The sequence below is a fragment of the Myotis lucifugus genome, unplaced genomic scaffold (genome assembly GCF_000147115.1).
Source record: "Myotis lucifugus unplaced genomic scaffold, Myoluc2.0 scaffold_54, whole genome shotgun sequence".
Taxonomy (NCBI): Eukaryota; Metazoa; Chordata; class Mammalia; order Chiroptera; family Vespertilionidae; genus Myotis; species Myotis lucifugus.
Window position 1 is genome coordinate 1,927,594 of NW_005871102.1, and position 23,391 is coordinate 1,950,984.

The 23,391-nt window shown below is 50.2% G+C and overlaps 1 protein-coding gene and 1 long non-coding RNA gene across 2 annotated transcripts in view; one reads left to right on the forward strand and one right to left on the reverse strand.

The window, feature by feature from the left end:
- TNR (tenascin R) overlaps nucleotides 1-23,391 on the reverse strand; it is a 59,694-nt gene that overhangs the window by 24,225 nt on the left and 12,078 nt on the right. Inside the window, exons 4-11 of the mRNA XM_023754019.1 lie at nucleotides 21,705-21,820; nucleotides 19,199-19,349; nucleotides 14,708-14,977; nucleotides 9,807-9,992; nucleotides 4,081-4,170; nucleotides 2,895-3,158; nucleotides 2,076-2,345; nucleotides 832-951 (exon numbers count right to left, since the gene is read on the reverse strand). Coding sequence (XP_023609787.1) covers nucleotides 832-951; nucleotides 2,076-2,345; nucleotides 2,895-3,158; nucleotides 4,081-4,170; nucleotides 9,807-9,992; nucleotides 14,708-14,977; nucleotides 19,199-19,349; nucleotides 21,705-21,820 — 1,467 coding nt within the window. The remainder of the gene's footprint in view (nucleotides 1-831; nucleotides 952-2,075; nucleotides 2,346-2,894; nucleotides 3,159-4,080; nucleotides 4,171-9,806; nucleotides 9,993-14,707; nucleotides 14,978-19,198; nucleotides 19,350-21,704; nucleotides 21,821-23,391) is intronic.
- On the forward strand, nucleotides 16,508-18,384 carry LOC111826098. Its single transcript, XR_002829348.1, has 2 exons — nucleotides 16,508-16,872; nucleotides 17,773-18,384. It is a non-coding gene; the product is annotated as an uncharacterized LOC111826098 (long non-coding RNA).

Consider the following 23,391-nt stretch of genomic DNA (forward strand, 5'->3'; position numbering starts at 1 on the left):
AATTAACTCTCAGCAGAATCACTCATCAACATAGTTCACGGTCCAGTCTACATAGGAGCTCCCAGCAGCACTTGTTCAGGAAGCACTGATGGTGAAAGGCTCAGCATTCAGTGGGAGAGAAGGTTCATGAACTGGGAATGTTGGAGCTTAGAGACCCTGCATGCTGGCTCCACCCCCTCATTTTATAGGCTCCCCGGAGCAGAGGAAAAAGAACTATTAGGTGGTTTTCTAGCACGCTGGTCTTTATAAAGGCAGTACAGAGGGACTGGCCGAAAAGGGTGGGTCCTGCAGACCTGGAACACGACCCCATCCCCTCCCGGGAAGTGAGTGTGTCCTCCGCCAATGCCACATGCACCAGTTAGAACTGGCAGGATACAAGCGAGGTCTGGGCCAACTTCCTCTGACTCATAGCTTGGCTAGAAATAGGGCCACTGTCACTGTGGTTCCCTCCAAGCTCCCATCTGGTTCTGCTGGGTCTTCACACATCCCCCAGGGCTCTAGTCTTAGACTTCACTCTCTCGGGAGTGCACATGACCCCGGCTCCTGGCAGATTCTTTCAGGGCTCTCTATGCCTCACTGCACTGCCCACTGCCCGGGTAACAGGGAGCAGTTGCTCTGCTGGTGACGGGCCTGCTTTCTAGATGAATGCAGTCCCACCTTTTAGGAAAGGAGCTGGTGAGTGCAGGGCCTTGGGCTGCTCCTCACCCACCCACTCTCGTTCTGATGCCACAGAGAGGAGGGCAATGCAAGCCGGGTGACAGCCTCTGGGACACGCTACTTCTCCCAGAACCGAATCCCATTCGTCTCCGAGAAATGGAATGGCTTTATTACCTTGGGTTGGCCGGTATGATACTCGGTAGTAATCAAAAGATGCGACAGGAGGGCTCCAGGAGACCACAACTGAGTCCTTGGTCACATTGCTAATTGTGATGTCTTTGGGGGGATCAATTCCTATAAGGAAGCCGGTGGTTGTGGGAAAAAGACAGAAAGCACAGTGTGAAAAACGAATTCCTCTCCCTGGTTTTATGTGGGCCAAGAGCTAATGGTGTCCCAGACCATACTGAGTGGTAGGGCACCCTTAACACCATGGTCAGGCTGAAGTCTCACCTGCAGCCTCATGGGCGTGGCCCAAGCCACATTCGTGGAGGGTGTTTTAATGACATAAAGTCAAGCTGGCAAGGTCTGTGCCTGTGCAGCAACTATCACCTACTTGAAGGCCAACTGGGAAGCTTCCTTTGTTTGTATGCTTTGTTTTAAACTAGAAATAACATGGCTATTTTCTCTTGGGCAAACCAGCTCTGTCAGTCTCTATCCCTTATTTTTTTAGCAGCCAATTTTGATTCAATTTGGAAAAAAATGCCTATTGACTGGAGAGGGATTTCAGAGAAAATCCACTTTGCTAAACTCTATTTCATTTTTACTGTGCACTTTAATGTTTTAACTGCTGGATGGAAACCAGGTGTGTTGAATCCACTTGTCCAGTTGTGAGTTCTTGTCAGCATGTAGCAAACTACCCAACACACATGTCCTCACCCATGTTCACACTAATATTTGGGACTGTATTTGGGAATGATGAGATGAGAATGATCCAATCCATCTCGGAGTGCCCGTGTTTTCCTAACAACATGAAAATCAACCCTGTTCTCTGAGTACCAGGGCCCTACATGGTTGAATGCTAGTCCCATCTGATTCTGGGGAAGCATCATTTGCATCAATGAGCAGTTAAGAGATGGCTCTCCAGAATAGAAACAGGTATCTCCTTACTGCAGAAGGTTTTCTTCTTGCAGACTAGCTCTCTCTAGAGCTTTGTCCTAGGCTGCTAGAGGGAGGACCTCTGGACCAATACATTTAAGCCTTGGCCTCCGCAAGACATTGGGCCCATCCTACCTTCAAATTGGAGTTTCCCATCTTTGCATTGTATGTAACTACGGAAGAAGTGGCTTTTCCACAACAGCTCACAGACCCTCTTTAGCCGGATGAGGCGGTCTCCTGCTCCTTGGGTGTTTCACTTGGTAAATTTTGTTAACTTGTCAAAGGCTACTGTCCCCACCTTCTGTCAAGTCCTGCAGCCTCACCTGTGGTGATGGAGCCCACGATGGGCTCAGAGGTCACCGTGCCATGGACGGCCACCAGGTTCACAATGTACTCAGTGGCCGGCTGCAGGCCCATCAGGACAGCGTGCCTCTTGGTGGCATCCAGGGAGACCTCTGTCATCTCTTCCTCTTCATCCCGGGGGCTGTAGTTCAGGATGAGTCTGTCTGCTGGAGGGGATGGGTCACTCCAGGTGATGTTTACGCTGGAGGAGGTCACGTGAGAAAAGTGCAAATGCGAGATGGGGCGGAAGCCTGCAAAGCAGAGAGATGGGCGGTTCTGAAACACAGGTGAGGTAGGGGGGCCACCTGGCTAGAGGAGCTATCTGACCAAAGGGATGTGCTTTCCTTGCTAATAAGGACCACGCCTTTTCCCGCTGAGCCAGAGGTTCCACCTCCACCAGCTCCAGTCCTGTCCACGCTCCTTTCTCCAAGCCTATACCGAAAAATGAAGGGTAGACCGGCATTACCTCTGTGAGTTATTCATAATAAGATCCAGGATTTAAAACCTCGATCCTGGCAGGGATTTAACATGATCCCATGGGGTCTTCTGGTCACCCACTGATTTAGTGCAGGTGAGGAAAGAGATCAGCCCCTCTGTCTGGGCTACGAAATCAGACACAAATTTTTAGGCATCCAGGTGGCTTTGCTCACCTCTCCCCTTGACTTCAAACCATTCCCTCTTGACGATTTATTAGTGTCTCCTCTACCTGTTCTTTCTCTACCCACATTCTGCCTGGGCTACCTGCTCACACTAAGGCCCGTGGATCCCTGAGTGCAGCTGGGCTGCTGCCGCCCTGGTACCTGTGAAGGCATCCACGGTGGACTCCAAGCTCTGCTGCCGACCCCTCTCAGCGGTGATGGAAATGATGTACTCTGCCCCAGGCTCTAGATCAGTCAGTGTGTACCAGGTCCTGTCCTTGGGCACAGTGACTTCTGAGGCGATCCCAGAGGATGGGGTAAAGGTAATTCGGTAGTGGTCAATAGGGCCACTGGCCTTGGTCCAGATGAGGGAGATGGAGGTCTCAGAGGAGGCTGTCACCATAAGGTCTCTTGGACTGTCAAGTTCTGAGGATAAACATAAGAAGCTGATTTCACACAGGAGGGCCAGTATTTATTGGAATCATCCCGACCCCACTGTGGATTTCTATACTATCAGCAGTCCTGCCGACCATGAGGATAGCTTGTCCTTGCTGACACTTAGCTCACATTTTGTTAGGCACCTTCCCTTTGAAAGATGGCTGGGGGCTTGGCAAACAGATTGAAGAAGGGCATTATCAGCTGGCTGCTGATTTTCAAGCTCCGCAAATTCATTGTCTCCCAGCCTTTCTTAATAAGCTGATCAGAGCAAGACAGGAGCCACAGGTAGGGCTGTGCCATTCCTAGCAACAGTGGCCACCTCTGTTCCTGAGGCCATTTTGACTGACATGGCCATGGGTGTGCAGGCAACTAGATCGGAGGCCTCCTGGTGACCCACGTGGTTCTCTAGAGAGATTGTCTATGCTCAGCCCACGGTTTGTACCTAAGGTACTAGAGAGACTCTGAAGTTTACCCGGGACTTGGAAGTAAAAGCTCTGGATGGAGAGTAGTAAGGATCTCGTGTGGACTTTTCCATTGCCCTTAGATTTCATGGGTTATTTCAAAGTCTAGACCTTCAACCCCTGGTCTTTCTGAGGGCTTCTGTAGTACATTAACGGATACCACATTCTGTCTACTGTGGTGCCGACTTATTTGGAATTTTCCACTTCTGCTCTGGACCGTTCCTTAGACCACAGAGGGCCATGCACAGACCTGTACTCCATCCTGGATGTCAGGGGGAGGCACAGGGAATCAAAGAGTTTCAGGAGGTGGTCGTTTTCAGGCTGACAGCTGTTGCCCAGGGACCTACTCATGGGGGAGCACTGCCTCTCACCAATCTTTGCCAGGACAAACCTCGTGGCCCCTTGGGATTACAGGGGCCTGGTCTCATTCTGTACCAATTCCTACTCACCTGTCCTTGCGTTCATGGTGGCTGGTATGCTTTGCTGTGAGTCCATGACAGCAGATATTCCAAATCCGTACTCAGTGCCGGGTATCAGATCTATTGGTAGATGCAGAAACAAATGTTATTCCGTGTGTCTGTCAAGGGTGGGAAGGAAGGATGAAAAAGAGGGAAGCCAGTCATTTTAGACTCCTGTTCAGATCTTGTGCTTAGTCCTTCCTGAACCCGCCCTAATTTTACCTCTCAGGACACCCCAATTTCACCACTGGGGAGATCTGAGCCAAGTCGACAGGATGGACTAACTGTCAGTGCAGAGCCTCCTTCTTGCTGCTGGTCTCCTTGGCAGGCAGGTTCCCCTTGCCAGTGGCCGTCAGAGGTGCGCTCTCCTGGGGAAGGTCTCTCCGTGGTACTTAGAGTCTCAGGTTGACGACAACTGGTGAACGGCTTTCTTGCTTAAACTGTGGATTGGGGGAGTGTGCACTCTTGAAGGACTGTGTGGATATAGTCCTTTAAAGTTTTTCTTGGATGTTGTACATGAGGTTTGTATAGTGACTGAGGCCACAGGGGGCCTTCTGGTCTGTTCTAGAGAGTGGCAGTGGGGAGGGGGGGGGGGTCTTTCTCTCTGAGCACAGGCCTTCAATGCAGTGGCACACAGGAGCCTTGCTGCTGTGGATTCCCTCCCAAGGTTGATCATTTGGGCCCCAGAATATGAATCCAATTCTAGGATGATCTCTGGGGACCTGGGAAGATAGAGAAAATTACAAAAACTGCCCAACTAAAGGGTGTAAACCTCTCTGGGGAAATCCTTTGGGGGTTCAATACAAAGGATCACGGGGAGCCTCCCAGGACATCTGGAATCATCTGGGGTCTCTATTCTCTCCCACACTGATTTCCAGACTAACTGGTTTGACTGGTATATTAATTTCCTACGGCTACTCTAACAGATTCCCACAGCCGAATGGCCAGAACAATACAAGTCTATTGTTTTACAGTCCACGGTGTCTGCCGTCTAAATGCTTCCATCCGTCTGCATGCCCTCCGGAGGCTCTAGGGGAGAGTCCATGGCTTTGCCTTTTCCAGCTGCTAGAGGTTGCCTGCAAATGCTCTCCTGTCATGTAAGGTGACATAGTCACAGGGGCCAGGAATTAGAATGTAGACATCTTTGGGGCCATCAAACTCACCCGCATTGATTAGGCCTGGGATTGCAGAAAAAATGCAACATGATCACATCATCTCCCGTGGGCCCCCCAGAGCCCTGGCTGATGACCGTGCTCTTCTGCATTTATGGAACATTTATTCTCTGCAGAACACTTGCATGTGTTTGATCCTCACCACAACCTTGCAACACGGTGGGATGAAGAGCCTTTCCCATCTGCATTCATTTCCAGGGGCTTCCATGACAAATGGACATACACTGGGCGGCTTAAAACAACAGAAATGTACTCTCTCAGTGTTCTGGAGGCTAGAGGGCCAAAATCAAGGTGTTCGCAGGGCCACGCTCCTTCCAGAGGCTCTGCGTGGAGACTCCTCCCGGCTTTGGTGATGGCCAGAGGTCCTTGACTCCCTCAGGATCCCTGACGTATCAGGAATGATTTTGAGAGGAAGGGCATGGGGCGATGTTTCCTTAACAAATGGCCTGGCTTATGGAAGCGGGGTGCTGTGGGGCAGTCAGAGGGTCTGCACCCACCCCCCGTGTGGCTTCAGTGCAGGCTGAGCAATAAATCCCCCCATGCTCGATGGGGCAGAGCCCACCCGGCCTTGCTGACCAGGCTCGCCTGCAGGGGTGCATGGCCTCATCTATTCCTTTCCTCAGCCAGCCCCACCCATTTCCTAATCCTTAGTTATTTCTTGGGAGTGTCAACACTAGTATGAACTCAGAAGTCAGACGGAGTTTGAGGTCTGCCAAACTTCCTTCAGGTCTGCCACTCTCCACTTGGGCATTTTGATTCCTTAATTTTGTGTCTTTGAGCGCCAGTTTCTGTAGAAGCGGATGAATAACCGTATCTATCTCAGAGGGTCACTGTGGGGATGAAGTGAACTGATGTGGATGAAGTGCAGTGCGTGGCTCATCGTGACAGTAGCCAACATTCTTGTTAACTTGCTTGGAGAACTATTCCCGGATTCTGGGTCCTTTCTTCTTTCTGTGTGTTGCCCAGGCAGGTACAGGCTGGTCCTCAGCACACCTGTTGCTGGTTTGCTGATGAAACCAGAGATTCGGGGAGCCCAGGCGGCAGTGAGGCCCTGGTTAGATTGATGGGGTGATTGCAATGCCCCAGACCTCTTCGAAGCACACATTTATCTCTGTCACGCGTCCCAGGCACAACCTTGGTTGGAGAAATTAGATTACCTTTGGGACATAAACTACTTTTCCAGGCAACTGATTGAGACCTTCAATTGCCTATAATGAAGTAGAAATTCTCCGAAGCAGATGAAGGGTGACAGGTCGAGGAAGTAAGACAGAAATTACATGTTGCCAAGCGGATCTAACATGCAATGTTTTCATCCGAGTTTCTTATTTATGAAGCTTAAATGAAATGTTCAATAATTTACAATGGAATCATCTTCTTCCAGAAAAACGTGGAGCAGAATTTCAAGTGCTCTCTTCCCAGGCCTCCCGCCTGGGGAGCGGGGAAGCGGGGCTCGCTTGGTAGGTTCCCGCCTGCTGCTTTCCTTTCATTTTTGGCAGCTTTCTTCCTGTGTGGAAGTGAGCGCTGCTCTTTGCCAGCAGGTAAAGTGCAGTTCTGCCCGAGAAGGAAATGTATATCTGAGGCGTATCCAGTGCATTTATACATCTGCACTCCGGGGGCTCCGAGGGGTTGCTCACGTCTTCGAGAGCTCATGGCTCTCTATCAATGCTCCCTTTATCTCCCCATCCAACTCCTGAAAGTGGTAGCGTAGCAATGGCTCTGTTCCCTTTCTTAACAATAGCTCAGAAAATTTGCCCGGTAGGAAACCGCCGGTCTCCATCTCTTACAGAGCCTCCTTTGTTCAGCTTGGAGGGTGACGCTGTTCTCAGCTCTCCTCTGAACCTGTTCTGCTCTGAACTCCTACGGCACACAGTGCACTCACTCACCAGATGTTATTGAGAGGCTCCTGTGTGCCAAGCACATGGCTGTGAACGGGGCACCAGGGTGAGCTGAATGGACAGCACCCTTGCCCTTCATGAGATTTTAAAAATCTGGTGAAGAAGGAAACCAATGACTTCTTGAACACATACACTATGCCAAGCACTGGGCTGCAAGCAATAGGTGATCTAGAAAAATAATGAAGGAGAAAGGGAGGGAAGGAAGGAGGGATAAACACTGAAGGGGAATTTTTGAGTGTTTAATGGTCAAGAACACTATTAGGAACTAGTTTGTTAGAGAGTCGCACATGGCATCTCCTTGAATTCCCCGCAGCTCTGCTGGGAGGGCACTGCTGATGAGCAAAGCACTCAAAGGGAGTGGGATCTCCTGCCTGGAGCCTCGATTATTTTTTGATCAGGGGATAGGGAGGGTGGGAACAGGGAGAATTGAAGTTCCTAGGGAGGGATTGCTGCAGGTGACCTGGAGTGCCCTTCCCACCCTGCCCATGGTCTTGTTTTTATAAATGCAAATGACTGTGTTTAGAACCAGAAAAAAAGGGGGCGGAGCTTCTCCCTCATTTTGCCTCCCCTCAGCCAAGGTCCTTCTTTCTGTTCCCCCAGAAGGCAGCTCGAGAGCCAACAGTCCTTGTAACTTGCATCTCAGCAAGTACAGACATAGTTTCCTTAAGTCACACAAAGCCATTTGCCTTTATAAATCTCCCCAGCTGCGAACTCCCTGCGATAATTATGAGCAATATATATTTGTAGGTTAATTTCATCAGCCCAACTCTAACAAAAACATGGACTATGCAAGCCCTCTCGTTGTTAATAATTTTTCCTTTCCTTGTAAGTCTGCAGCACTGACGTGCTGACTGTCCCTTCCAGCCTACTACTTCAGTAGGAGCAGCACGGAGCGGGAGGCTTTTGATGAGGACTTGGAACTGCCTTGGAGTCAGGGCTGTGCCCCTTGCTGGCTTTGTGAACTTGGGCAAGTTTCCAAGTGCCTTGAGCCTCAGTTTCCACATCCATAAAATGGGGATGCCAACAACCCTCAGGGGTGTTCTGAAGGTGAAATGAGCTGTACCTACATGAAGGTGACTGGAATAACATTGATGGTCAATGAAGTTAGAGTCTTTTTCTCCTGGTTGAGGGAAATAATGACTGGAATGTGACTGCGCTCTTTTCTATCTCTCTCATGATTCTATGGTGTATCTGCCATCCTAACAACTAGCCATCATCCTTGGAAAGTGCTAATTGCCAAACCAGCCTGAGGCTTAGGCAGGGATGGGCTGCGCTTAGAATCGGCTCCCTGCTGCATCATTTCAGCTTTTTGGTTTAGCTTAGTTTTTGTGAATGTCTCCAGCTCTCGGTAAAAGCCCTTCCGCCAGCTGGTCTGTTCCCACTACATCTAATTCACCCCCATTAACCTGCTTGGTCAGCATATCCTTGCGTCTCCTGGCAGTGTTTTCAGAAGTGCGTCTGCCTGGAAAGCGCATTTATTATATTTGCTTTAACCGGCCTCGTTGGACAAGGCAGCCTGGGATTCCAGCTCAGGAGGAAACAGCTTTGCTTCCACTGCCCTTGTTTACTGTGCGACCATTTGCTGTGCCTCCCGTCGGCTAAGATGGCCAGTGCTCCGGTAGGAAGCCAAGGCACACTGAGCAGAGGCTGTGTGTGCGGGCGCGTTGGCAGCCCTCATCCGAGGCTGCTGTGCACGTCACATATTAAACGCGCCCTGCGTTCCCGTCATCTACCTGTCAGTGGAGTCCACCAGGTGGGTCTTCCTGGGTGGGTGTGTCTGAAGCCCAGGAGGAGCACTGGCTGGGCCCCTGTCTCCATGGGGACAGGGAATGCTCCCAGCCAGGCATCATGGTGACCTTGGGCGTCGTCCTAGTCCACACTACCATCATCCCTGCCATTGACTCCAGCACGGCCTCGTGACCAGTGTCTGCCTCTGTCCTTGCTCCCCTCGCCCCTTCTCCATGCTGCAGCTGCACAGATCTAGGCCTTACCTCACCTTATTTAAAAATCCCTGTGACTCCCATTCTAGACAGGGTGTATAAGGCCCCACCAGCCTCTCACCTTATCACTATTTCTCAGTCACAGTGAACACTTAAAGTTCCATCCATCCACCCACCGCTTATTTAGAACTCAGTAAGTGCTAGATGCTGGACATTGGGGAGCCAATGACGAGCAGAAGCAAACACAGTCCACCTTCCACAGAGCTTTAGGTGGAGAGTGGACACTGACAACTGCATCACCCAGCGCGGTGCGCAGGACACACAGGGTCCTGGGAGGGGAGTGGTGACCAGCGAGATGAGGCTGCAGACAGGGGACCTGACCTGCCGGGAATGGACAAGGTGCGTGAGGGACTGAAAGGAGCACACCTGTGGGCCTGGAGCAGGGAGGGAGGGGAGACTGGAGAAGATGGCAGGAAAACCAGGCAGGCCGTGTGGGCTTGGCTAAGGTTTGGTGTTTATCCAAGAGCAATGGATGTCCCTGACATGTAAGACAGGACGTGACAGGGTCCGAGACCAGGCGATGGCGTGCAATGGCGAGTAGGGGACACATGCGATATGCTAGGCATGCGAGAGACTAAATCAATGGCATCTGGCGGTGGTGTAGGTGGGCGGGAAGAGAGCTGTGAGAGTGTGGACACGATCTCACTCACCGGTGAGGGTGGCTCTGCTGGTTGGCCCAACGCTCTTGGGGACCAGCAGCTCGTGGTACTGCTCGCCTGCCAGGGTGCTGTACACAACCTTGTACTTCCGAACCTCCGCCTCACTGTTGTCCCACTCGAGGTCCAGGCTGGTGGCTGTGCGGGAGCCAACCCGCAGGTTTTTGGGGGCGTCAATCTCTAAAAAAGAGTCAGACATCACCCAGATCACACGGGATAATGTGCATTTGTCATGCATCTTGAACAGAAACAAGCTTTGCAGTGACAGCCCACACCTCCTGACCCTGCCTCTTGTGTGAGTGACCCCAGGCTGCCCTGCAGCCGGGTTGGCCACCACACATTCCAGGGAGTTTGGAGAGTTTTGCTTAGGAGTTAGTTATCAGCACACTTTACTCTTCCCCCATTTCCACTCGGAATTTCCAGCGGCGTTCTAGACATTTAAACTGAACCAGTTTGTATCATAAGCTTGAAACTAAGCAAGGAAAAACCCGGACAGGACAAAACCAGAGACACCTGTCACAAGGTAACAAGTGCTGGCAGGAGAAACTGTGTGCAGGTGAGGGAGCTGGACTAGACTAGCGCAGTTTCACGTTTGACCACCAAACAGAAAGGAGGCTTGTTGACAGCAAGATTCTGAAGCTGTCCTCCCTGCTTACCTGCACAGATGCTGCTGGAAGGTTTGCAGTTAGAAAATGCTATATACAGGGGTGGGCAAAAATAGCTTGACAGTTGTTCATATGGGAAAATATGCAAGAATTAATAATAATGCAAGAATAAACTCTGTTCTGCGTGATGTGGTAGACAGTGGACAGAACGTGGGCTTTGGAGTCAGGCCTCAGTTTGAGCCCTAACTCTGCCAATTACTTGTCACCTCACTGGGCCTTGATGTCCACGTCCGTAAAATGGGCTAATAGTACTGACATTTTAGATCGTTGTATAGATTAGACGATGCAAATGATGTGCGTGGCCTGGTGTAAAAACCGGTGCCCAAGCCCTGGGCGGACTTCCCATTGCCTCCGAAGCGCTTTCTGAGTTCCAACAACAGGGAACCCCCCATGCTTGCTCTGTGGGGTCCAATAATTCCAACGCAGTAAAGAGACCATTGCCATTGTGGTCTCTCCCACAATCCTGGGGGCTGGTTCTCTCTCCCAGGACTGGTCATCTCAGGCTTATTTTGGCAAAAGGAACACTGACACGCTGCAGGGTAACAAGGTAACAGGCGCTGGCAGGATAAACGACCACTGAAAACGTTGCGAACAGGTCTTGTTGTCGAGACGTGGACTGGACTGTGCAGTGGGCCAGCCGCTAGTTCTGAGGAAGCCTGGGGTCACCTGCTTCAATTGGCAAGTGCCAGGCCAGCGTCCCCTGGCTGCTCCTGGGGAAGACGGGTGCATGACTCCATCTGCGAGCAGCTTCAGGGTGACGAGTGTTCCGTTTAGTGATGGGAACTCGGTGAGACTTTGGGCAGATTTAGGTCTTTGCAGCTACTTTTTCTGAGAAACATTTCCTTGCTCAGTGTGGCTTTAGCATCGGAAACTGCGCCTTTTCGATGGGCTGTGTGTTACTCCTGCAGCACTTGGGTGGAGAGAGGAGCTTGGACTGAGAGGCATGTGTGAGGACCTCCCTGCACCCCACAGCGCTCAGTCCCACGCCCGAGGAGAGGCTGGGATGAGGGGCTGGACCGGGCTGAATGGAACTGCAGTGACAATAGCTGAGGCTTATGGCTCAGGCTGAGTCCTGTATCTGCTTTTCAAAAATCCCAGACCTTGGAAACTGTTTTTGTTTGCTTTGCCTTAAGGCCTGTGCCCTGTGATTAGGGTCATTTCCAATGTCCATGATGTCAGAAGAGGTGGAGTGAAATGGTCTTGAAGCCTGACCTCTGGCTGCTAGGCTGGTCCCAGCCACTTGTCAGCAAGCCAGGGGCAAGGCAAAGGCAGATGTCCGGTGGGGGCTCCAGGGTAACCTGGGGCTTGGGGCTCTGGTAGCAGCCACATCTAATCTCTAAAACGTAAAGTAAAGCCAGTGATTCCCTGCTGAAAACTTGCCTCTCGCTTCCTATTAGGAACTCTAAGGGAGGCCGGCAGCTCTGTGTGATCAGCCCCCTGCCTCGCAGACAACACGGTGTGACACTTCCCCTCGTTCACTGTGTTCCGGCTGCGCTGCCTCTGTTCCTGCCCCTGAGACACATCACGCGATTCCTGCCTCAGGGCCTTTGCACCGGCTGCTACTTTTGCCTGGAATGCTCTTCCTGGATCCTCACTTGGCTTAGGTAACGTAGGTCTTGATTAAATATCTCCTCGGACAGATGTTTCTGAACTTCTCTCTAGGTCGTCCATTTCGCTTCTCAGCATAATGCTCATGGCTGAAAGGGCCTGTGTGTTTCTTCTCTTCTTCCTTGTCCAGTGTCCCCACTGGAATGTAACTCATGAGAACCTGGGCCTTGTCTGGCTCGCTTATTCTGTAGCCTTGGTGCGTGGGACAGTGCCTGGCACCTAGTAGGTGTTCAGTGAGTGCATGTGAGGTGCCTGGATGAATACTGGCAGTTCTCTGGCTTGTCTGTTCCCTTAAAGCTGTTAGAAAAGCCTTGTTAAATATCCCAGCTGCGGGGCTCTGAAGGATGCCTGGGAGGAGGCGGTTCAGGGACAGGAACAGCTTCGCCTAAAGGCAGCTGGTCCTGGAGGTGAGGTGGGGGGAGGGTGGCAGGTGCTCTCACTGCTGAGCAGGCTGTGGCTCCCATGTGGTGGCTTGGCCTTTGCGTTAGTTTCCTGGGGCTGAGACGACAGAAATGTATTGTCCCATGGACTAGAGGTCTGAGATGGGTGTTGGCAGGGTTGTTTCCTTCTGAGGGCTGTAAGGGAGAGTCTGTCCTGTGCCTCTCTCTGCTGGTTTGCCTGTAACCTTTGGCTTGTTCCCTGCCTTCATCTTCACGTGGTGTTCTCCGTGTATGCATGTCCATCTGGGTCCAAATTCCCTCCTTTCCCCAGTTCACGACAAATTCTCCCACAGTCATATTGGCATAAGGCCCATTCTAATGACCTCTTATTCGATCAACCAAATTAGGTCACATACACAGGTACTGAGCATCAGGACTTCCACATCTTTGTAGGGGACACAGTTCAACTCATAACAGCGTTCAATAGGAGTTTGTGCATTCAGTTAAAGCAGTAGCTGCTGGTTGGCCAAACGCCGTGGTGGCTGTGTTCAGTGCTTTGGGGATGTGCTCAGAGGGAGGGGTCCCAGGAAGGAAGGGTCTCAGGAACTTCCTGAAACTAGAACCAGAGCCACTGTGGGGCAGGGAGGTGCAGAGACAGGCCTCTGGTGTCCTCGGGCTGGCGCTCTCTTGCCACTGGCCTCGGCGAGCTTCCATCTGAGCTCTTTGCTTTTTCTGAGCAGCCCTAACATTCCACTCACCACGCAGGAAGCAAATCTCTGTTTTAATTGTCTGTGCAATTAGTGCTCGCCTGGTGTCGAAGCCATCACCTGGAAAAGCACTTTGGCTAATGTGAATTTAAGCGGAGTTCTGAAATGACTGAGGGCCCTACCGCGATGGGCCAGGCACACTCATCATTCCGCTGGCACCTGCCAACCCCCAGCCCTGAGGGCTTATGGGCAAAGCTGCTCACTCTCCCTATCCCCACACTCCCCACGCCCCTGCACCCCGGAGCAGAGAGGGGCAGGTTGGAGGTGTGGGCTGAGGCCGCATTGCGAAGGCAGCCTCCTAACATCTGCCAATCTGCCAGGCAACCCGCAACAGAGACTCATGCAGCAATGAACCGAGACTCAGGGCCGCTTCCCGGAAGCAGAATGTAATCGTCTTGATTGGAATTTTTCTGGGCCACCAGCCAATCCTGCCTCCATCTTGTCAACCTAAACATCAAGCACTTGCTTTTCATCTGCTGCTCAAGGGCTCTCATCCCCTTTCCTGCCTTTTTGAACTCCTTATCCGAGCAAAGCACAAATAAACTACGTTTCAAACAAAACCTGTTTTAAATTTTAAAAGGAATGCAGGACTGTAGCCCATGGGAGGCCCCAGCACCGGAGCAGGCTGTGGTCTGTGTATGGGGTGTGGGGTGGGGCAGGAAGGGCAGACCTTGGATTCACCCGAAAGGTCACTATGGAGGTCGCTCTGCACGCGAGGCCCTGAGTGATTTTGGGTTGCTGTGGAATGTTCAGTAACAAATCTGATTGGCACCTGGGTGGGGTGGAGTCCAGCCATGGGCTCCGAGAGAGTCGGGGAGCAGGTCCCCTAGAGGCCTGGCCTTTCCCGGCTGTCGGTGAAGCTCTTTAAGAGTCCCGACAGTTTTGGGGGTGGAGGGGCTGGCATCATCACAAGACGGGGACACTGACCTGCTTCACTCCGCCCGCTGTCTGTGGGAGGGAGCCAGTCTGCCCCTAGCCTTCGAGGTCACACTTACAAACGAATGGCAGACACAGGATCTCAGGTGAGGGTCCTTCCAAATCCAGGGGGTGCCATCATGCCGTGCAGTCATGATGGACTTACAGAAGTATTACAACAATCTCTGCAAGCAGCAATAAAAGGGCCCCTTCCCCAAACTGCCATTTGGGCTCGTCATATGGATGTGTAACCATCTTCAAGACAATTTACATTGTACAAACGAAAAAGCTGAAGCCATGGGACGAGGCTTAGAGCAGGTCCCAGGTCTGGCTGGTAACGGGCGGGACGAGAACATGACTCCCACCACGGGTACACGCGTGGCCCTCCACTGTGACGCAGTGTCACCAGGGGCCCCGAAATCTCATGCTTCCTTCTTGCAATGACCATGGTGACCTGGGTGCCCCAGCACGCATCCTCTCACCCACGAATACCATTCTTGCCATGATGGTACCACCGCTGGCTCATCCCCTGTCACCCCTCTGCCCCGCCACAGCCTTACCTGTCGTGAACTGGGTGGTGGAGGCCTCGCTCTCATTGGTCCCACGGACGGCACTGACGCTCACCTGGTAGCGGGAGCCGGGCCGCAGGGCCTGCACTGAGTACTGGCTCAGGGGAGGCTGCAGCCGGAAGGTGGTCTTCCCGCCTTCCCCGCCCACCAGGCCGTACTTCAGGAGGATGAAATCGACTTTGGCTCGAGGGGGAGTCCACTCCACGAAGGCCACGGTGTCGGAGACATCTCGCACCAGGATCTGCGTGGGCCCGTCAATGACTGAAGGAGAAGGATCAAACAGAAGGACGTTTGAGAAATGAGCTCTCTCCCTTCTCCTTACATCAGTCAGGGAAGGGATGGGTGTTATGATCCCATTTCACAGATGGGGAGAAGGAGGCACAGTAAGGAGACATCTCTTTTCGGAGGATGCAGTTTGGAAGCAGGGTAACTGACACCGGAATTCAGTTTCCTGTATCTCCTGTCACCAGGCTGAGTTTTTCCCATCTTGGCTGGCTTGAGAGGGCCAGGGCTGCTTCTGTCTGGACAGAGAATTGAGCTTCTGGCGTGAGCCCCAGCGCCCAGCTCTGAGGAAAGATCTATGAAATTATCAGCCTCATCTAAACACCTGAGACTTCCAACACAGTTGCCAAATGGGGCATCATGAGTATCCAAAAGATGTTCCTGCTCAGCCATGCGAGCAACTCAGTCAACACAGCTGCTAAGACGCTACCAACAGCCAACAGACATTTGCATTGTTGACATGGAACGTGCCTTTTAGGGAAACGTGCTCTTCTGACAAAAGAGGACCTTGGTTTTGGACCCATCTCTTGTGGGCTATTTTCCCCACCTGCTCTTGCACATTCCTGAGCCAGAAGGACACTGCAGTCACACGCAGCCCCTCATGAGCCCTGGACGCTGGCACTGAGCAGCTGAGGGGACCTTATGGTGGGGTGGTGTTACCCTCGAAAACCTGGCTGGTTTCCTAGGGGTCCCACCATTCATCCTGTGCACATTGAATTAGATGATGGGTGTGGGGGAAGGTGAGAGAATATAGAAGGAAAACTGAGAGAGAAAGGATTGGTGAGGAGAATGGAAAATGGTCTTCACTCCTCATGGTATGTCTGCAAGGCCACCAGGCCTGCTTTGAATTACTCAGTGACTGGAGCTGATTGCTGTTAATACTGTTCATGGGTTTGGAATTAGAACCAGAGACTCTGCTTAGTTGAGTGTGACCATGAGAGCGACTGGCATCTAAAGTGGAGGCCAGCCTTGCGGACTGAGCCCTCCCCTGTGGTGGCCGATACTCTCCCTGGGCAGAGAGGATGGAGCTGAGTTGCAGGACACCGGACACCCCGCTGGTGTTGCAGAGAATCCCCATGGGAACTGGGGACAGAGTTTTAGGAGCAGAAGTACAGAGAGAAGCAGAAATGAGTGACTCAGAGGAGCGTCTAGATAGAGACAGGAACTCGATTCCCAATTCTCCATTTTCTGATTCAAGTCTTTCATGAGGCCCCCATCCATTTCTGGCCCTGGGGCTTCCATGAGACACTGTCCTTCCAGTAAGTTCTCTTCCCTGCCTCAGCTAGTTAAGAAAGTTTTCCTCCTCGTTACCAGAGAGCCCTGAGACTGGTTTGTCATCTGCCCATGCTGGACTGCCTCCTGCTGTCTCCAAGATGGAGTGTCTCCCTGGGCCCGGTCTCAGTCCGACCCAAGCCTCTCAGTCTTGCGGAGTTGGGCCTTTCCCTGGTCGCCCCACCCGCTTTCTGGGTCTAACCAGTTTTGTTCTCTATTAAGCAGCTTAGGATTTGGGGTCTAGTAACAAATAGCCCAAATGAAAATCGGCAGACCATTGTGGTGCCACCTGGTTTGGAGTTAAAATGCAGTTTTGTTTTTCATATCTGGGATAACAATATGATCGAACGGAACACATCCAGATGTTTTAGGCTTGCTGTACTTAGGGTTTTTAGATAAGTTGGGCCATTTTTAAATGGTCTCCTACCTGCTGTATAAGCTTAATGCCTGAAACATAGTAGTCACTCAGGAAATGGGCGTTGGATGAATGGGAGGAATGGATGGGCGATCCCCTGTATCTAGGAGAAGGAAGGGGAAGTGTTTCAATGAACTGGAACTTCTTGGGGAAGAAAGAAAGATGTCACAGAAATGCAAATGATCAGGTAAGGCTTTTGTCCTTCAACTCTTTCCATCCCCCAAACCCTAGGCTTAAGGCACTGTCCCTGTGAGAGTGTGACTGTGTAGCTGAGTGCTCCAGCTGCAGGAGGTCTTGTAATTTGCATTCCCAAAATGACCTGCCTGCAAGAAGCCAGTCTGAGAGCCTGATGAGGCCTTGGAGCCTCGCAGGAGGGGGTTAGTGTAGGTCAGACCTTAGCAGAAGGAAATAATTAAACAATCATTTTCTAAAAATAGCAGACAGGGTTTGGAGCAACCGTACTTTCTGCAGCCGCTCTGCTCTTGGATTCTGCCCTTCCTTGGCCACTTCCGTGAGCTATCCCATCCCAGCCAGGAGGGGTCAGCTTGCTTTCAACTTGGGCCCAAAATTCTAAACAAACACAGGTCCTACTCAGAAAGTAAACTGGAATAATTATGCTTCTTTCCATTTCTTCATGACTCTGAACACAACACCAAAATATTAACTAGGATGTTTTCCTTTTGGAAAAACAATTCTCCCTAGCTTTACCACACATTTTCAGGTCTGGAACTTTGCATTTTCCTCTTAAGAAACTTCCAAACCAAAAAATCCTGCAAATGTAAAAATGTGGATTAAGGAGAAGACTAAGGTGGTGTTGGACTACCTTCTGTAAGTGCTGTCAATACAGGGTTTCCCCCAAAAATGTATACACACTGTAACAGTTGATCGCTCAATGTTAAAAATAAAATGTATTTTAATAAATGCTGCCTTTATAATTATTCAAAGTGTGAGTATACATTTTGGGGGAACATCCTATATTTTGGAAGAAAAACATTCTGCTACTGTAATGTCCTGGGCCCTCTGATGAACCATTGCCTTCTCATCGTCTTTTGCTTCCGACTAACGCTTTCTTACTATCCAATCACAGGAAGGAACATTCCACATCAGAAAGGAGAATCTACACACGCGATGAAAAGGTCAACCTCAGGCTCCAGCTAACCTTGGGGAGCAAAGATGTGGAGCCCGCCCGGCATCTGGAGAGATTCCTGCAGAGCACTTGCAGGCTTCATGGCTGTGCAGTTTCTTCTAAAACACATTTGGTCTAGAACTCTGGTTTAAAAGCCTCTTTTTGGGAGGAGGAATTAAAGCACAAACTCTTAAATGACTGTACAAAATGTACAAGAGATGACAGTGAAGCTGCCGTGGTTGGCGGATGTGGCGCGCCCGGACAGAGTGGTCAGAAGCCTGGATGTCCCCTTGTCCTGGCCTCGGGATGCTGCCATGGAACCCCAGTGCTCTGATGGAACATAACCTAATTCCACAACAGTTTTAAACCAGTGTTTTCTCTATCGAGCATAAGCCTCAGCACCTGATACCGCTCAGTGTGGATCCATGAGCAAAGCATGAATCACTAACGCAATGTGTCTCATTACATAGCCTTGTGGCTCCCTATCCTGGCCAACTCGGCCTTTGCCCTGGACTCCTGACTGGCTTTCTTCAGTGTCAATTTCTGTTTATGAAAAATAAAGCTGTACCAATATTCGCCTATCTCATTTACTCACAGGGGAAGTTGCTTAACCTTCCAGTCTCAATTCCTCCCATCCCTAAAATCAGAACAAACAAGATACCAGATGCTATTTATAACTTTTGAAAAATTCTTGGTGAGGGCACACACATATGCATTATAATTGCTAATTTACAGCCTTTGTTAGCCAAGGAAATAAGGCAAAACACGATGCAGTGAGTGAATCAAACCTAGAAATAAAGATCTTGCATGAGAGGAACTGTGGGGAGGAAATAATAAACTTAAGTTCATCTTGAACAGTGACCCAACCTATACTCCTGGTCTTTAATGACGCTTCCCTACACTCTCATGTCTAAGTGTGTTCTCTGAGCACATGTGTATATACCAGGTATTGAGCACTCACTCTCATCAACACAGTGCTGATTACTTTCCATGCATTATCTGATTTAACCCTCATGTCAAGTCATTGACAGAGTTCTTATTATTCACCATTGTAAAGTGAATTAAGAAGCGTTGGATGACTTTCTCTAAATCTCATGTAGGTTCCAAAGCTCAAGATACTAGGAGCTGACAAATGAGACCTCTTGATGAGTAAGACTGGGAGAAACACACTGGACATCTTAACATAGAATTTCTCCACAGAATACCCTCCCAAGTTCCTATGCTTGCAAGAAGCAGTAAGGAAGAGGTTCTGCTTAGCATCTGGCAGAGGATCTCCATCTGCAGGTACCAATGCTGTTCTCAGCTCTGGGAGATGTCCGACAAGCCTGTAGTTCCTCCTTGTGAGTGACCCAGGGGTAGCCTCGGGAACCAGGCAGGAGGCACTCACCGGTGGCCACGCTGGCCGAGGTGGGGAGGCTCCGGGCTTGCTCCTTCAGGGCCACCACGTTGACAATGTACTCCTCCCCAGGCTTTAGTCCAGTCTGGTTGAAGGATGTGACATCGCTGGGGAGCTGGGCAATGACCCCTCCTTCATTGTTCTGGGTGGGGGAAGGGAGATGCAGAGAAAAAAGTCACTGGGAGAGAAAGGTGTTCCACTGTTTGTGAATTGTGATTTAACACTTGGAGTGCGGGTGAATTTCCCGCCAAATATAAGATGGCTCTGTCTTTTGGTTTTGTTCCATCCACCAAAAGGCCCAAGGCCACCCCTATAGGAGGCTTTGGCAAATGGAGAAAACCAATTTTCAAGAACATTTCTTTGGCGTTTCCTGAGTCTATTGAATTTGCCAATACAAATTAGTCATGAGGTGATGTAGCTTAGCTTTTGCCAAAGATGACTCCTCCTCTCCCCTCCATGAGGACAGCGGAGTGTCTGGGGCCAGGGATGAGTCTCACCAGGCTCAGGGAGAAGGCCACCCCTATAGGAGGCTTTGGCAAATGGAGAAAACCAATTTTCAAGAACATTTCTTTGGCGTTTCCTGAGTCTATTGAATTTGCCAATACAAATTAGTCATGAGGTGATGTAGCTTAGCTTTTGCCAAAGATGAGAAGGTTGATGGTTACAGTTTGCACTCATCTTGATGAGCATGTTCTTGGCTATATATAAGAGTTGCGTATGAGTGTAAACAGCTCTGTGTACACACACACACTTTCCAAACTAAGATGTTTGCAGATTTTTTTTAATGAGGCAGAGCTGTATTTTGCTGTGTCTGGAGTTTCTCATGGTGTTACTCAGGGTGCAAATTTGTCAATGTCTTGTTTCCTCTTCACCCAGATGTGTTAGGAGTCAGTGACACAACCAACTATAAGTACAGAGAAGAGAAAAAGGAAGTGTGGAACAAAGAATAATACAAAGGAGAGAGGAAGGAGAAAAATGGTAGAAGGGAAAATGAGAAAGATCAACATGATGACATTGGGTCCCAGATTGAGTATCTACCTACCTACCTGTCTATTAACAATTTTCTATGTGTGTCCCTGGAAATTGAGGGGACAAGAGGACTTCTCTGTGGCACTGCTCCTCTCCTCTATTCTCTGGTCTCTTTTCATGCTACCCAGAGTGCCCTGTATGTTCCTCAGAGCCAAACTCTTGGAAATCAGTGTGACACATACCGCTCAGTGGCCCCAACCCACAGATCACACAATTATTCTCTGTGGCCATGTGTTTGACCTTGGCATGCCCTAGCCAGCCCCTCTTATTTGTCACATGTTGTTTATAAAACAGGCAAGGCTGGCACAGTTTTTTTCTTGCCTGAGCAGTAGGGTGGCATGATTTTCTCTGCATTATAAACTCATCTGCCTGTCAAACTTTACTGGTCATTTGAACACAAATAAGACATATAATAAAATATTTGTACAGAATGTCTGTTTAGATGTATTTAGGTTGCCATGACATGACTACATCCACATGGCAGAGGGGGGCCTCTTGGATTAGTGGACAGAGCCGTGGACACTTGGGCTCCTGGATTAAGCCTGCCACCAACTAGCTGTGTAAGTTTAAGTTCACAGAGTTTCTGTCTCTATAAACTATGGGAACTGGATGTAAAATGAAGGGTCTACTCTGTGAACTTGAAGGTCTTTTGTAGCTCCAACAGCTCATGCCTCTAAGAATGGTGAAATCACAGTCTTATTAGCCAACAATGTGTCATGTATCATTAAATCTGATGAATGACAGAAAAAATGTTCTTTGATATTGAAAGATGAAGCCAGAGGGAAGGAGTCTGATTAAACATTATACCCCCATGAGTGATACAGTAGGAAGAACATCAGTGGGGTCAACAAACTCTGGAAAACCACAACTAGTCAGGTACCGCTGGCAACGTGGAAATGTTCGTTTTAGGATTAAGAAAATAAAATATGACTTTACTGAACAGAAACACACCTTGGGATACTTTTAACTCAAAGATGAATGATGTAATTTGTTTAAGGGAAATTTTGCTCAATTAATAGGTTACGAAAGGTGTTTTTGTGTTGCACCTCTAGCCGTGAGAGACGGAAGCCTTGCAAGCGGACTCTGGTGCATCTGTGTGCACAGGATAAAGCGGGGCTGACCACGTGACTGGCTCAGGTGGCTTTTTTATGTCCTAGAGAGAAGCCCCAGGTCTCAGAAGGTGTGGTGTTCAGGCTCACTAATCACAGTCCACGAAACCCCAGAGCTTTCTGAGCAGAGAGCGGGGCTGGTGGCTGCTTCCCACATCCATCCTCTGTCACCTCAAGCCAGCATGCTGGGCTCAGGGTCCCTCACCACACGTACAGCCCAGACACCCACAGAACATCCCTTTGTGTCCTCAGTGGTGTAGAGAGCTATGGGCCAGTGCCTTCCTTGCTGTCCCAGATCCCACGTGGAGGGTGTGGACACTCTACAGAAGGCCATGTAGCGGGCTGTCAGGTGGGGTTACCTTTGGAATAAAGCTGATCTCCCACCCGTCGAAGGAGAAGGAGAAGGGCTCCCACTGCACCTCCACGGTGGTCTCTGTGATGGTCTTGAACTGCAGCCCTTGAGGAGTGGAGAGATCTGGAACACAGCAATGTGGGGACCATGTCATAGGGTCCTGGGCAGGGACAGAGAGCATCTCCAGGGGCTCTGGCTGGGTGTGCTCCTCCCATGCCAATCTTCTCTCTCTCTCTCTCTCTCTCTCTCTCTCTCTCTCTCTCTCTCTCTCTCTCTCACACACACACACACACACACACACACAAACACACACACACACACACACACACGGTGGGTCCCAGGTGCAGGGGTGGGCTGGTGCCAAGTCTTGGTGAAATACATGAAAACGTAACAAACCCAATCTAATAAATACTTGTTTATGCTTTCTAATCATATGTTATTGAAGTACAAAAGTCACACTTTCCTTCCCTTACTAACGTGGTAAATCTTGGCATTAAACATAATGCCCTTTTTGGAGAACCCGAACGCTATCTTTGGCGGCTTTAAGGATTCCAGAGAGGCAGTAGAATGGCTGAGTGTTCCCATTTCACCCAGGAAGAGGGAGGCACAGTGCGGTGACTAGAGGTGTGGACCAGACCCACTGCAGAATGAAGACAAGGATGCTTTTCCTGACCCTCTTATGGGCAGGAAGAATATTTTGTTAGCTCAAATAACCAAGTGTAGGAAGGCCTGAACTGTCCATTTCATGTCCACAATCAAAGCAAAGTCACACACAAGGGAGAAGAGCAGATTCTGGGGTTTTTGCTTTTATTTGACTATCTCCTCCTTTTCTCCAGTGGTTCCACTGTCATTTCTCTCTTCTCTGTCTCATCACTGTGGCCTCCCTTACCTCGTTATTTTCTTCTTCTCTTTCTCTCCTTTTCCTATGCACACGTGCACACACACATGGACACACATGTGGACAGGTCAGTGAGGTGGCAGCATGCTTGCCCTGGTGCAGTTCCCATCACCAGCCCTGGAATATGCCCGCGTGCCTTTTCTCAGTTCTGCGGGGAGCCTGCTTCCCTTTCAGCTTTGCCCCTCCCGGGATATTCTCCTCCTTCCTGGGTGGAAGCTCCCTCATGTCTCTTGGTTAAAAGGCAGGGCTGATTCTGAGCCCACTCGAAGGCACGTCAGGTGCCTCGACATGATTTTGTCCTTGTCACCTGGGAGCTTGCCTGAGGGGATGCCCTGACTTGGCATAAGAAACACCACAGGAGGTGGAAAGCTCATCACTGCATGTGCACGAGGACCAGAGGCAAGTGCGTGGGACTTGGGTCAGGCGCTCGCTGTGGTGACTCATCCCGGAGCAAGGTGGGGACAGCGCAGATGGGGACCTGCCTCTGCACCATCACTGAGGATATTTAAGACTAGTTCTCAGGCACCAGAGGAATTGGGGGAAAAAAGGTCAGATATAAACAGAGAAACAGAGCTAATTATAGGCACATTAACAATCATCACTCAAGAAGAGTCCAATATGATAATAGGATATTTATCAACTGAAAAGCAAGGGACAAGAGGATTTCTTAAATCCTGTCCCCTCTGCCTCTCTCTATCCTTGCATCCTTCAAAGCTCAGTCCAATCCTGAGACTCCAGGAAGCCTCCAGCCAACTCTTTCTCTTTGACTCCCCATTTCTGACTTTCATAGTATTTG